Here is a 16181-nt window from a genome sequence, read left to right as displayed (position 1 = left end):
AATCAATAGGCTGCTTTCACGTTAGGCATCGGGAATTCCAAGCTTCTGTTTCCAAAGATTTTGGAAATCAAAACTTTTATTGCTTACTATCATTACATCATCCAATTCATAGAACCCTAATAGACTTTATTGTACTAAATGTTCTTTTGTTTATTCATAGCTGTCATAAAGAAAAGCATAATAAATAAAGTGAATTTGATATGCACAACACTGTATGTCATGCTCCGGATCACTTATTGAAAGATCCCTTTTGCTGACCATCAGAAACTCAATGCAACTAAATATGCAATAATTATTTGTTGAGGTTAAAATAGAGAGTTGTTCATGTTAACTGATTAAAATAGTCAACGCGTTTTTCATAATAACTTATTATGGCTTGTAATTAAAATGTTCATTTAGGACAAAGTTTTAAATGAAGCAGTGAACTTCTCTGTCATTTTTATTACTGTAGAATAAAATGTACAACAATAAACAACTTGACAATATATGCTATAGTATAAAACTTTACAATGGGTTAACACTGGAAATACTATTCTAAATGATATTTACTATTTCAAAGTACCAGTAAATCAAAACCTTTAGATATCTTGCTTGACTATTTTTACAAACTATACATACCTTAAACTATTTGTATGAATATAAACTCATCGATGTTTTTACAATTGTGTGTTACATACACAGTTTCGGGTCCAGAGATAAGTACTGCTTTCTTAAGACTCCTTCTGTTTAAATTATTAAAAGATACAGTGAAACCATGTATATTGTCTTCTAAAATTTAAACTAAAACATTATGTACGAGGTTTGATGAATGACCAACTCACGATTGGAGCAACAATTTAAAAGTTATATAAAATAGGTGGTTCAGTTAACTCACCTCAAGTAAGAACATCTTCCATTATAGGAAGATATGAGCTTGTGCTCTTCTACTGTGCATCCCATGCCCTCTCTACCTGATGAACTGTCTACTTCATCGTCATGATCAAGTGGGGGTGGAAAACCACGAGAATGGTGAGAGGGTAGGTAACACAGTGTTATGAGATGCACTCAAAGCTTGACACCAAGTTGGAGTAGAGTTCGTATGGGTTGATGTTGAATTGAGTGTATACATGATGATATGCTTTTAGTTTGCAAGTTGCAGACTCCGGCGTTTGCTAACATGATGTGATGTTGACAAAATCTTTTCTTTTTATATCAGTCGGCATGATGCGTGAGTTGGCATTAATGAATGCTGCTTAAATATTGATTGGTTGCTACTTAGTATTTACTGATATACTAATTAGTATCAACTGATATACTATTTAGTATCCTCTGATATACTACTTAGTATCAACTCATTTACTACTTAATATCTACTGATATACTACTTAGTATCTACTGATATACTACTTAGTATCTACTGATATACTACTTAGTATCTACTGATATACTGCTTAGTATCTACTGACATACTACTTAGTATCTACTGATATACTACTTAGTATCTACTGTTATACTATTTAGTATCTACTAGTATACTACTTAGTGTCTACTGATATACTACTTAGTATCTACTGTTATACTATTTAGTATCTACTGGGATACTACTTAGTGTCTACTGATATACTACTTAGTATCTATTGTTACACTACTTAGTATCTACTGGTTTACTACTTAGTATCTACTGTTATACTATTTAGTATATACTGGTATACTACTTAGTGTCTACTGATATACTACTTAGTATCTATTGTTATACTACTTAGTATCTACTGGTTTACTACTTAGTATCTACTGATGTACTATTTAGTATCTACTGATATACTACTTAGTATCAACTAATATATTACTTAGTATTTAATGATATGCTACATAATTTCTATTGGTACAGTAATTGCTACCTACCGGTATATACTACAAGCATCATTTAGCATTGCTAAAAGCTTTACAAACAAATAATTTATGCTTGACCTTACATTAGTCAACTCTGCACCTATGACAACAAAGAACTAAAAGGAAAATTTTAAAATCTAAAATTGTGATGACGAACGGTCATTTTCAAACATTATGTTCTGGCTGGAAAATAAAATTTTTGCAAAGTTTAATGCTCGAGCCAGTTTAAACTTTAGCTTTAAAAATGTTGGTAAAGGTTACATATCAGCATAATATTTTTATTTGTTATTCTGGTGGTTGACCGGTAAGCCATAAGGATGACACCAATATACATGTACATAGCAGTTAATGCTACTGTCTTATATTTCTAAACATCTCTGCTGGTTCTGGTCCAACTCATTTGAGTTGGACACTGGTCCAACACTGGACCTGGAGTTGGATACTGGTCCTACACATCTGAAGTTAAACCAAAACAAATATTATGTGAAACTTACAACCTGTTTTTTTTGCACTTTACCATAACAAGAGTATTAAATGTGTTTAGTAACTGTTTAGTTTAAAAATTAATTCTTTGAATTAATGGCCGCAGTTTGATTTTGGTAGAGACTAAAGTAGCTACTTGTCCACTTTTATAGCCCGACTCTTTCAGTGCACCAAGTAATTGTTCTGTTTGAATTAGCATGGTATAGAAAGCTCTATGAAATTGTTCTCAATGCTGCAATATGATGTCATGATTTTATTACTATCGCTGTTATTAGTAAGTGTAAAATAATAAAACATGGCTTCTAGCTTGGATCAATACATGTCAATATATAATTTGGCTACGATTGATCTCTGCTATTGTTGTTTAGACTAGTAAGCAGGCAGTCCATGCTCCGTGAGAGATCTTCAGGTGTAATAACTATGCACACAATTATTCTCCAATGCTGTATAGTGGTCGAGTGGTGCAGGTGGCAGCTTGTTTAGCTCAGCATGTAAACATCAGGGTTTGATTCCTTTGTGAAGCAATCTTTATTCCTAGCACTTTTAGCATGACTTTGGACGGACAGACAGACACATCTCTTATTATAGTAATGATTGTGCATAGATAGCAGTGTTTTATGCTATAGCAAGCTTGCCTGCTAGCTATGATTTACTGATTACATCTGACATGGTGTAATTAATATTGAGAGTGATTGGCATATGTTGAGCTGTGTTAATCATATCACCTCAAAGACTGTATCTGCTTTATTTAATAACAAACAGTCGTTGTTTCTGATCACAAATTAGCTATATTAGTTTGATTAGTTTATGTCTAAGATTGAAGCTCGTAGCAAAAAAACTTTCTCCTGGCTGTCTATTTTATGTCAAAATAGACAATTCCAGAAAAGGAATATACACTGTCACTTTTGTGTACACAACAGTTTTGTTGACAACTGCATTGCCTTCTGTGTATGGAGCCACAAGCAAAAGAATATATTTTCAGTAGCTGAAGTAGATAGTAACAAACAACACTGCTAAATTATTGTGTAAGTAAATCGACTAGTAAAAACTCAGTTTTTGATTACTCCGTGAAAGTTATGAATGTTTTATTTTAGTGTGATGAGATAGTTTTTAGGTAAATGTGAAAACTCATGCAAACTTTCTTCATAGTTATATGATCAGCAAAAGGTATCTTTCAATAAATGATCTAAAGCATGACATACAGTGTTTTGCATATCCAGTTCACTTTGGTTATCAAGCTTTCTTTTATTTCACCAGTCATAGTCGTATACAAGTATAAATAACTATGAATAAACAGAATGACATTCAGTACAATAAAATCTATAATTGTTCTATGAATTGAATGATGTAATAATATTATGCAAGGAAAATCTTTGATTTCCAAAATCTTTGGAAACACAAGCTTGGAATTCCCAATCTTTTTAGTAAGAAGACATTCACATAACTGTTGGAAACTTGGAAACAAAACCTTGGAATTCCAAATCCACAGCCTCTGCGAATTATATTGTTTAATATGAATACATTTTTTCCACTGTTTTGGAAAGCTCAGCTGGGAAATGGGATTTTCCAAAAACCTTGAAAAAGTGGAGTATAAAAGCTTGCACTCTCAGCCTACTGGCAACACATCTACAAAGGCTAGACACCAGCTCTCTACTAGAAACGCTTACAACAATGGGTGATCCTCCTCCAGACAATCATGATGAGCCAGACTCCAGGCAACCGAAAGGCTATAAGAAACTGGAAGTTGAAGATCATGGAACTAATCCACACTGCAAGTACAACAGGTAACACTATTATTTTTATAGTAAACAACATTTTATTGAACACTGAATAACTTTAGAAAATCAGTATGGGCTGTTAAATAAATTGGAAAATATTTAATATATACTATTGTATCTTTTTAATTATTGTTGCTTAAAGCTGTTTAATTTGATGATATATTATAAACTTTATACTTTATAAATCTTTCACATTTATAATAATGTATGTTTGTATGTCAGATGTTTATAAAAGATTTATCAGTAAAAGATTTTAATCACAGAGTTTGTAGCATGACTTGCAATTCTTAAAAGGGAGTTTTTACGCCATGATAAGTTTAGATTGTAAAATGGTTAAATAAACAACTGAATCTCAGACATTTTATCTTTATGTAACGATTTGAATCCACAAGCAGGTTTCATACATATTACCTTTTGTAGCGTGAAGGGTGAAAAAAGGCTAAGTGGATGTCAGGGCTTCGTCACATTTGATACATTCACCCTCACTCGATGCTGTTCATGTGGAAACTAGTAAGTAGGCCTATTTGCCATATTATGGTTATTTTTTAGTTGGCTCAAGTATAATGTAATATAATGCAGTATATATAATATAATATTGTAATCTAAAATATTATATCGTGCAATGCTTTATAACATAACTTAATATGATTTAACATAATATAGATTTTTATATTGCACTTTAATATTACATAATATAATATAAAATAGCATTATATAATATAATACCATATAATAAAATTTAAAATAATATAATACAAACACTTGTATATTAATATTTGCTAAAATATTATATCATATCACATCATAAAATAGAATATGATATAATCTCATATATGTATAATATTGTACAGTATATTGTAATATAACTGGCCTTAATGTAATATATTAAGATTTAATGTAGTATAGTTGAGTATACTATAATTCGATATAACATGGAATAAAAAGATATAATGTACCATAATCTAATATAATTTTGTTTAACACAACATAAAATAGTTTAACACATTGCAATTGAATACAATATAATATATTTTAGCATAATATAATATTTTGGAATATAATATTTATACTATATAAAGTAAACTATATTACACAACAATATATTACATCATGTTATAATGTAATATATTGTTGCATAATATAGTTGGATACAGTATGTAATGATAAATGATAATTTTGATACAATTCCAAAGCAGCCATTCAACTCAGTGTAAGCATATGGACTATTTTAGCAATTCTCCAGGTGAGGAAGTCCACTACAAACGAAAATGCAGATGGAAAAAAGTAACAGATGAAGTTTCAGGGAAGGTCTACCTTATTCGCAAATGCTACTGTCAAGAACCATCGGCACAGTAATATTAGCTCAGCTTACAAGAAATGAGAGTTACTTACCCTTGACAAGCAATCATCGTTTATACTGTACTCTTAGTCCTATAATTTACTAACAAGCAAAAGTTGTTAACATTTGTTTTCTCCACTACTTACAACCAATCTAGAGTTTTGATAAATAGTTCGGAAGAAGCTTTGCTATACTTGGCCTTTGTATACTATTATATTGCTGGTAGACATTGACTCTTATTTGACTTCTGTAAGCAAGGACAAAAGAGTCAAACTTCATGAGATATCCGAAGATTGGTTTACACCGCATTTAACATTGTCAGGCTGACTGTCTTTGTGACAAAAATTTTAGATGACGCACAATTAGCAAAATAGAATTTGTTTTGATATAAAATGGTTTTGTTTTAAACATTATAATGGCTCTTGACTGAAGCTTCATGCTAATGATCACGTTTAATTTACTCAGAATAGCATTAGTTCTATACGGTTGTGCGTTATTAAAGATAAATATATTGGATATTTTGATATTTTCCTGAAGTTATAAGTTTATAAAAACTATTTTGTTGCAATAATAAATAGATATCCTAAACCAAATACTAGGCTTTTCGTAATGCCTGTTGGTAGAGAGAAAATAGTTGAACTGTAGTATTATATTGTACTATACTATACTATTAGTTAAATAAGTTTTTTTTGATACAAAATGGTTTTGTTTAAGCATTCTTATGGCTCTTGACTGAAGCTTCATGGTAACAATCATGTTAAATTTACTTTCAAGATGGCTATAATTTTATATGCTTATGTGTTATCGAAGATAAATTAATATATTTGATGTGTTGATATTTTAATAAAACTATAATTTTTCAGAAAGTATTTTGTTACAATGAAAAACAGAAAATCCCAGGCCTGTATTACCTGGTTGCAAGTTGGGGCGGCAAATGTTAGGCGACTAGTTATGAACACCTGAGGGTTTGGAGGGGGCGGTGTAAGCCCCTCAACAGGTTTCTCTCATGTAGGGCCTCAACCAGACCTCTCATGCAAAGTTTTAAAAATTTTTATCGGAAAGTATAAACATTTTTCTATTATTTGAGATTTGTTTGTTTTAGGTGATGTTATGTTTCTGCACAGAAGCAATTAAATAGAGTATTAAATTAGAGAAATGGTTTATTGCACACTCCAGAGACAACTGATTTGATAACAGAAAACCCAAGTATTTATATGTTTGGTCATAGAAAAGCTTTGTAAAAAGCTACAAGCATTATTAATAGCTATAATGAGACAGTACTATATAATATTAGCTTGTATAAAGCTTTAGCTAAAAAGCATAATGTTTGTTGGCAAAGTACCAATAATACTTGGCACTTGCATGACACCTCCTCACTAAGCTAAAGGTTCTTTCTGGTTCTCTTAGACCTTCGGGGTTTGTCTCTGCTATACTCATCTCCATCAGGTAGACGAGGGTTGCGTGGTCTTCTTCTAGACGGAGGTTGCTCTGTTACAGTTGTAGGGGCTGGTAGTTGCAGTTTTGTCTCCTCTGTTATATCAGGTTTATCTCCAGGGTCTTGATCTTCTTCTGTTGAGTATCTTGGTCTGAGTTGTTCAACATGTCTTCTCCAAGTAGGTCCCTTTGGTACCACTTTGACATTGAGACTACGAGTTCCATATATCTTAGTAACAATGGCTGAAACCCATCTAGGTTGTCTGTTGCGTCTAGGTCCATGATACAAGGCATAGCATGGTGCTCCAAGATTGTAGCTGTGTATCTTGCTAACTGTCTTTTCTGCCGATCGGTTGACTTCTCTGGATTGATGAAACTGTGCTATGTGTGCGGGTGATGGCAATAGGGTGTCAATCTTGCATCTCATCTGTCTTCCATTCAGCAGCTGACTGGGAGAGTATCCTGTAGGAAGTGGTGTCCTTCTATAGTGCATCAGGAACTGTTGTAGTGCAGATTTAGGTGAGAGTGACGATTTCTTCATGGCTTGTTTGAAGGATTGTACTAGTCTTTCAGCTGCGCCTTTTGTAGCTGGATGGTAGGGTGCTCCAGTGAGGTGAACAATGCTTCTCTCTTGACACCACTGCTGAAACTCTCCTGAGGTGAAGCTGGTAGCATTGTCAGTGACTATGGTGTGAGGGTATCCAAAGTGTGTGAATATCTCCTCTAAGATGTTTGTGGTAGCTATGGTAGAAGTAGATGACGTCCGGTGTATGCATGGATACTTTGAGTAGGCATCTATCATCACTAGCCATTGGCTGCCCATGAAGTTCACTGCATGATCTACGTGAAGACGACTCCATGGCTTCTCAGGTAGCATCCAGGGATGTATAGGATACTTCTGTGGAAGCTTCTGGTGTTCAGCACAGGCAGTGCACTGTCGGCTTGTCTCCTCTATATCAGAGTCAATGCGAGGCCAATAGACAGCAGTTCGAGCTAGCTTCTTCATTCTTTCCATTCCAAAGTGTCCAAGGTGAAGGATCTTTAATACTTCCTGTTGTAACTTGACAGGAATGACTACTCTGTTGCCATATAGAAGACAACCTTCAGTGATAGAAAGTGAATCTGAGATCTTGTGGAAGAGTGACAGCTGAGTCTCCTTCATCTCTTTGTTACCAGGCCATCCTTCTGCTGTGTAGCGCATTACTGTGGCTAGTGTTGAGTCTTTCTTTGTCTCCTTTGCTAGAACATTGTAGTCTGTAGAGTTGAGCTGTTGTCCAATAGTGTGAATAGTGCATACTGTATCAACATCATCCTTGTCTTCTCTTGCATCAAACTCTTTATCAGGTCCAACTGGCAGTCTTGAGAGGACATCTGCATTTTGATGATGCTGGGTAGATCTGTATTCTATGGTGTAGTCATACTGATTTAGTACCAGTGCCCATCTTGCTAGTCTGTTGGCTGCTAGAGCTGGAACTCCTTTGGTAGGTCCTAGAAGTGTGAGAAGAGGTCTGTGGTCAGTTACCAAGATAAACCGTCGACCATACAGGTACTGGTGATACTTCTTTAGAGCAAATATGATTGAGAGAGCTTCTTTTTGTATTTGTCCATATTTCCTCTGTGTGCTGGTCAGTGTTTTTGAAACATTGGCTATTGGTCTCTCACTTCCATCAGGATAACGATGAAATAGTACAGCTCCCAGTCCAGTTTCTGAAGCATCACATGAGATTCCAATGTCAAGATCTGGGTTGAAGTGTGCTAAGACACTATCAGTTGATAGCATATCTTTCAGTTTGTTGAAGCTCTTTTCTTGTTCATTGCCCCACTTCCAGGTCTCTCCTTTGCGTGTCAGTTTGTGCAATGGTCCTGTGAGTTGTGACAGATTGGGTATGAACTTGCTGTAGAATTGTGTAGCTCCTAAGAAAGATCTTAGCTGAGTTAAGTCTGTTGGGACTGGCATCTGTTGTACTGCATCTGCCTTCTTTCCTTTAGTGATTCCCTTTGAAGTGAGTTTGTGTCCCAGATACTCTACTGTAGGTTGAGCAAAACAGCACTTGTCTTTTCTACATCTGAGCCCTCTTTCTTCTAATCTTTGAAGAAGTCGACGTAAGTTTTGTAGATGGCTCTCTGCATTGGCTCCACTCACTAGTATATCATCTAGGTATACTGCTACTCCTGGGAGGTCTTGTGTCAGTTGCTCCATGATTTCTTGAAAATACCCTGGTGCTGAGCTTATGCCAAAGGGCAACCTCTTCTGTAGTAGTACTCCTCGGTGTGTTGATAGTGCTAGTCGTCGTTGACTTTCTGGTGCCAACAATATTTGATTGTAGGCATCTGCTAAATCAATCTTTGTGTAGCAATAGCCTCCACCTAGTTTTCTGATTAGATCTTCTGGTAGTGGGATAGGTTTCCTATGTGTTTCTAGCTGATTATTGATAGTCTTGGAGTAGTCTCCACATACTCTGATCTTCCCTGCAGCTTGACCTGTTGTAGATTTGCGTACAGGTACAACTGGTGTTCCATACTGGTTGAATTGAGTTGGTTCCCATATGCCTTTAGCTACACCTGCTTCGTATGCTTGGTTGAGCTCTTCTGTCAAGGCAATAGGAACTGGTCTGGGTCGGCAGAAGACTGGCTTTGTTGAAGGTTTGAAGTTTATCTCTAGTTCAAAGTTCTTGAGACATCCTAGCTCGTCTTTGAATATTTCTGGAAATTCTTTGCACATCTCCTTACACTTGATTTGTAACCTCCCATCTGGCTGGTTCTCTGTGATTGTTGATACAAGGTTCTGTTGTAGCTTGTCATCAATAGAGATGCCTAGTTGCTGTATAGCAGTTCTTCCTAGTAGGTTGAGATCTTGTACAGCACTAATCACAAATGGTAGTCTGACTTCTTTCTGTGCATCCAATTGGGCAGTTAGCTCACATCTGCCAAGCGTCTCTATGAGATGTCCTGAGGCTGATTTGTAGTTAACTGTAGTAGGTTTTAGGTTTGGCTTTCCTAGCTTCTCCCATATTGATTTACAGATGAAGTTGTCACATGCTCCAGTGTCCAGCTCAAGTGTGAAGTTGTCTCCCTCCAGTTTGATATTTTCAGCAAGTTTCACCATCTTGGTTGATGTGCATTCTATCATCTTTACTGGTTTTTTCTGCTGCAGATGATTTCTTTTTCTTGCATGCTCTTTCTATGTGACCTTGTTTAGAACAAAAGTTGCAGGTGGCTGCTTTGAATCTGCAGTCATCCGCTGTATGGTTAGTTCGGTCACATCTGTAGCATAGCTTTCCTTCCTTCTGCTTGTCAGGTGTAGAGTTGTTTTTCTGGATTGGTTTGTATCTTGATTTCTGTTGAGCAACCTTGTTGACTTTAGACGAGTTTCCATAAACTGTCTCTTTGGCAACTTTAGCTGCTTCTTCTGTTTCCTGTGCTACCTGTATAGCTTTGTTGAAGTTGAGTTCATTGTCCTTGACCTTGAAGAGAGATTTGAGAACTGCTTCATTGTTTACAGAGCAGATAAATCTTGTTCTGAGAGCCTCATCTAATGGATCTGTAATGTCTATGAAGGCACATGTAGTTGCATCTTGACGAATTCTGGCAGCTAACTCTTGAATAGTTTCTCCAGGTTTCCTCTGCATGTCACTCCAATACTTGTAACGCTCTCTAACAATGAAGCGCTTAGGGTCATACTGGTCTTTGAGAAATTCCAGTATTTCATCCATGTTGAGGTCGTTGATCTGCTTGGGTGTTGAAAGCTGAGCTGCCATATTACTAAGCTGCTTGTAGAGTGTAGGCTGTTGGTTGGTGAGAAAAGTGCCAGCAATCTTGTCTTGATGAATAGAATTTGCTGCAATGAATGTGTTGAATCTGTCTATGTAATCTGTTAGTAGCTCTGCTGTTGGGTCAAAACCTGGGAAGGCTGGAACAGCGGTTGCAGCTGTTTCTTGTTTCCGTTGTAGGTTTTGTAGTAGTAGCTCCATCAGTTTCTTATTCTCCTCCATTCTTTCATCTTGCTGACGTCTGTATTCCTCCATTCTTTCATCTTGCTGACGTCTGTATTCCTCTTGTTGCTGCTTGAACTCCTCATGCTGCTGTTGTCTATGCTCTTCTTGCTGCTTTCTCTGCTCCTCTTGCTGCTGTCTCTGGTCCTCCTGCTGCTTCTGCATTAGCTTGATCAGGTCTGCTACTTCTGTCATTGTAGTGGTGCAATTTTGAACAGTTACTCTTGTAATAAACTAGAACTCTTTGTATCGCTTTTATCAATGATAAAATCTGAACAAAACTCTTTGTAACTGTTCGAAAGAGAAATCCTTGTCGCCAATTAGCTTCTGTTATGTTTCTGCACAGAAGCAATTAAATAGAGTATTAAATTAGAGAAATGGTTTATTGCACACTCCAGAGACAACTGATTTGATAACAGAAAACCCAAGTATTTATATGTTTGGTCATAGAAAAGCTTTGTAAAAAGCTACAAGCATTATTAATAGCTATAATGAGACAGTACTATATAATATTAGCTTGTATAAAGCTTTAGCTAAAAAGCATAATGTTTGTTGGCAAAGTACCAATAATACTTGGCACTTGCATGACAGGTGATGTGACTGCCAGAACGTTTTCAGATTAAAACAGGCAAAACTTGACCACAATTAAAACGCTCCGAAAAAAGACATTTTTTTCTTTTGAGAGCTTTAACAAAGATCAATTTTGCCAATTTTATTTTAAGTTTAACCAAAGGTGTCCACGCTTTTGATGAGCCATTGCCAAGCGGATGTTTGATAAAACTTGACTTTTTGCTAACCTTTATAAAGTTTGTTAACAAGAATATTTTATCGATGATGATAATAATGATGCTTAAGAACTACTAAAAGTTGATGTTTATCTCTATGGGTTAAAATAAAGTAATATTCTACAGCGATAAAAACTGTTCCTGTAGCCGCTGGGCAAATGTCTGTTTGAGTTAATGATGTTGAGGTCGAGTTATCTAAAGCAATTTTATTATTGCGTGAGAACGGACCAAACAAATACGCTCGAGTTAACCAAGTGTTCGAGATAAAATTTTACATTTTATCTGAGGGCGAGTTGTCCGAGTTTGGCTGTACTTACCCGCCAAAAATTCCTAAAAAGTTGGAGCGTCTCAGCCAGCCAGCCACCCCAGGGAATACGAGCCTGGAAAATCCTAGACCAAATAACAGGGTTTTGGTAATGCCTGTTGGTACAAAGAAAGTAGATGGTGCATCTAGTTTAGTGCTGTCCATCTTTTGAAGAACAAGAAGATTAAAAAAATTGTCCGAACTTCTATAGATGTCACACTTAAACATAGACCTTACTACTCAGACATAGATATTATAACTCAGTCATAAATGTTATCAATCATTTGTAGATGTTAGTACTCAGAAATAAACGTTAATACTCACTTGTAGACGCTATCACTCAGGCATAGTTGCTGGCTCTCAATCATAGATGTTACCACTTAGACATATATATACATATATATATATATATATATATATATATATATATATATATATATATATATATATATTAGCATTTAGATATAGATGTTAGCACTTAGACAGAGATGTCAACATTCAGACATAACTGTTAACACTCAGATATAGTTGTTACGTTTTAGACATAGATGTTAGCACTTACAAGCATACAAGCTGTTGAAGTCATCTGATCATGTCTACTGAATGGGATTATCTGAAACAAATGATCCACACATAAATCATGAGTGTTGAAGGTTAAGGTCAACCTTAAATTGTAACAGTACTCTGCCCCATCTAATCCTATAATCTTTGTAAGTTAGTCTCGACACCGATAATGGGAATATAAAAATCTTAGCGCACAATTGTCTGTTTTTACTTTCTGAATATTTTGTTAAAACTTTTTAGATTTTTATCAGTGCTCATAAGCTTGTGGCTATGTAAATTTTTGATTTGATAATAACCGTAATATGATTTTATACCCTGGGTGGATTTCCCTTCATTTAACTTTTAGAACATTTCACAATTGAAACAAAATTGTTTGGTATCTATAGAAAAACCATTTGGCGTGTTAATCATTCTTTAATGCACAAAAAATTTGTATCAAAGTGTACCAAGAAACGCCTGCTAGAAGATAAAACAAATAGGTATATTGAAAAAAATGAATTTATTTTTTTTTTTAAATATCGTTCAATACGATCAAGATAAAATATTTTCTGGTCATTCTCATTTTCTACTACGAGTCTTTATAGCTATCAGACTACAACATAAGATGATAAACTTAAATATTTGTACATTAATAGCAGGTTGACATGAACTTTCCAACTAACTCTACTAACTCTTGGCATGATCAACATAAAACAAAACATCAACTTGTAATGCACCTACTTTGAGTCAGCAAGGTAAGATTTCACATCTAAAATAACGTCATATGGAACCAAACGCTTTTGTACATTATATTGGTTGTATACACGCTGCATTAATTTTAAACACATTTAAAGTAGGCTTTAAAATTAATTTAATTTAGGCTGCAAAAAGAAACATAACAAACACTTGCTTTCAAAACTTTGTGGAAAAATGTCAGTCCTAACTTTTCACAGTAATTCCAGAATGTCTGAAAAGCACTGATCTGTTTTAAGTTGATCATATCTGCACTCATCTTATTTTAACATAGCTACAGGTATGTTTACAGAAATGAAAAAGTGGATAGTTTCAAGTTTTTGGTCATTACCTTAAAAGCATGCCTCACTGTTAAGTAAAAATAGACTATAAATAAATTTCTGAGAATACATAATTTAGTAATAAAAAAATATTTTCATATAAAGCAGTAAATTCACACTTTTATAGTTTATATTTTGAGTCTGATCACGAGATACTTACCTTCCATTTCCTGCAAATCATAGCAAGTTCTTTCTGTACAATTTTATTCATAGAAAGCCAGTCGCTAGAGTTTACTCATCTACACAGCACTCTTGGGTAATTCATTTTGCTGTCTCTAGGAATTTAAATACCTGACTCCAATCATCCATATTGTAGTGGAGTTTCATAACTTAAATGTATTTTAAAATGCTTTCCAAATCCTTTAGCAACAAAACGTAGAACTTTTGCAATAATTACCTTAACGTAATCAAAGTTTATTCTTGACAAAACGGAGAGAGTGTGATGCTAAGTTACATGTACCATTGTTGATCATTATATATAATCTAGCTTGAGTTCGAATTTCCATTTAAAATGGAAAGTAACTCGAATTTGGCTGCAGTTTGATTTTGGTGCATAGGTTTCGTTTAGGTAGAGACGAAAGTAGCCAAACCAATGAGCTCTTGTTAAAAATAACTGGGTGACGTAGAGCTATTTAACCAATTTCATGGCCAAAATATTGACAATAATCCTGCAGTGCAGTGATTAATAATTCTGTCTAAACCGCCCACGGCATGAAAAGCTGTATGCAATTGTTCTCAATGTTGCATTGTATTTATCAAATGATGTCATAATGTTATTCCTATTGCTATTGTTGTTAATGCTATTAAGCCAGTAAAATAACACAGCCATTTAAATCTATTTACAGCAGGGGTGAGCTAGTGTCTTGAACAGGTAAATACTGGTTGATTGGATATGAGTTCAATAGTTGGTTTCCCTTTCAGTTAGCAGGGCTCTTCAATGGAAGTCATACATATTACTAACAAAACTACAGATCATTTTTGACTGACATCTGACTCGTTTTGCATTTTCGGAAGGCTGACTTGACAGCCTCATTATATTGCCATGATAGACATAATTAGTAGCAAACAGTCAAAAAGCTAAGATTTCATGAACTTCATTTTGATAGGGTGTTTACCAAGAACTAGTGCTTTGAACAGGCAAACGTTGCATTTTTGACCGTTATGTGAGACGTTTTGCTTCATAGGAAAGCTGACATAACAGCCTCATGATATAGCCAGATGAACATAATTAATAGCATGCAGTCAGAAAGCTAAGATTACAAGGACATCATTTTGAAGCAGTCTTGACTACCAAAACAGAGGATAGATGAAAAAATGAAATTTATCATCCTTTAAGCTCAAGCACAATCAAAAATATGTTTAGCATAGTCTAAAATAATAGAACTATTTGACTTGTATATTAAATCAATATATGCCAATATATAGTTTGGCTTGATTGATCTTTGCTGTTTTTATTTTGATTGTGCAGAAAGAGCAGTGTTTTCATGCTATAGCATGCTTTCCTACTAGCTATGATTTATTGATTACATCTGATATGGTGTGATTAATATTAAGAGTGATTGACATATGCTGAGCTGTGATAATCTTATCACTTCAAAATCTTTATCTGCTTTATTTAGGATATACAGATTAGCAGAGTCTATGTGAAACTGTTGCCAGTTGAGTCAGCTATTTTGAGTCTCTGATTTTTCAGAAAACATCATTTCAATAAAAATACAATTTGCAGCAGAATGCCTTCTGTCATAACTAAACTTCAGACCAAGTCTACTGTAAGTTGTTGTACTCATGAGTGCTGCCTATTATGATCATGTTGGAAATACGGTGTACACAAGGAATACTAAACTTGTCTAAGCAAATCATATCCAGTTCTTTCATCAAACTCTGAATCACTACCGGGACCAATTAGCTAAGTATCAGATTGTACAGAACATTATGTGAGTCAGCATAACCGCATTGCTTCTAGAATACGTGCCGAAATGTCTTCACTAGTTGCTCGGCTGGCTTTCTCTCTCATTATTGATATTGTCTCTACTCTGTCGGTCTCTTTCTAAATATAGACACCATCGTACTTGGTTGACTTTGATCGTATTAACATTGATCAAATTTTGTTGATTTTAATCTTCTAACATTTTGGCAGTCATATCATTTTAGACACCAAAAACAGTCGCTAATGATGCAATAATTCAAATACTTTCTGATAAGATCACTAAACTTTCTGTAAGGTCATATTTAAACAGGTTATAAAGCATCATTAACTACTGTGGTTCTTGACTACCAGATTCGTAGTCATACAAGCTGTTGGAGTTATCTGGTCATGTCTACTAAATGGGATTATCTGAGACAATGAGAAAATCATAAATTATGAGTGTTGAAGGTTAAGGTCAACCTTAAAACTGTAATGGTACTCCGTCCATCTACTTCTATAATCTCTGTAAGTTAGTCTTGGCACCGTTAATGGGAAGATAAAAATTTTAGCGCACAATTGTCTGTTTTTATTTTCTGAATATGATGTTAAAGCCTTCTAGATTTTTATCAGCGCTCATATGATTATGGCTATGTGATCTTTTGATTTCTCTTAGCT

The 16181-nt window shown here is 34.8% G+C and overlaps 1 protein-coding gene across 1 annotated transcript; it reads left to right on the top strand.

The window, feature by feature from the left end:
* Nucleotides 1-4003: 4003 nt before the first annotated feature.
* On the top strand, nt 4004-6090 carry LOC137406507 (uncharacterized). The gene is made up of 3 exons (XM_068093086.1): nt 4004-4136; nt 4551-4640; nt 5363-6090. The coding sequence occupies exons 1-3, from the start codon at nt 4024-4026 to the stop codon at nt 5484-5486; spliced, it is 327 nt and encodes a 108-aa protein (XP_067949187.1). The 5' UTR covers nt 4004-4023; the 3' UTR covers nt 5487-6090.
* Nucleotides 6091-16181: the final 10091 nt, after the last annotated feature.

This window comes from Watersipora subatra, chromosome 10 (genome assembly GCF_963576615.1).
Source record: "Watersipora subatra chromosome 10, tzWatSuba1.1, whole genome shotgun sequence".
Classification (NCBI taxonomy): domain Eukaryota; kingdom Metazoa; phylum Bryozoa; class Gymnolaemata; order Cheilostomatida; family Watersiporidae; genus Watersipora; species Watersipora subatra.
Note: the sequence above shows the minus strand (reverse complement) of the source record. Positions and strands in the feature narration are given on the sequence as shown.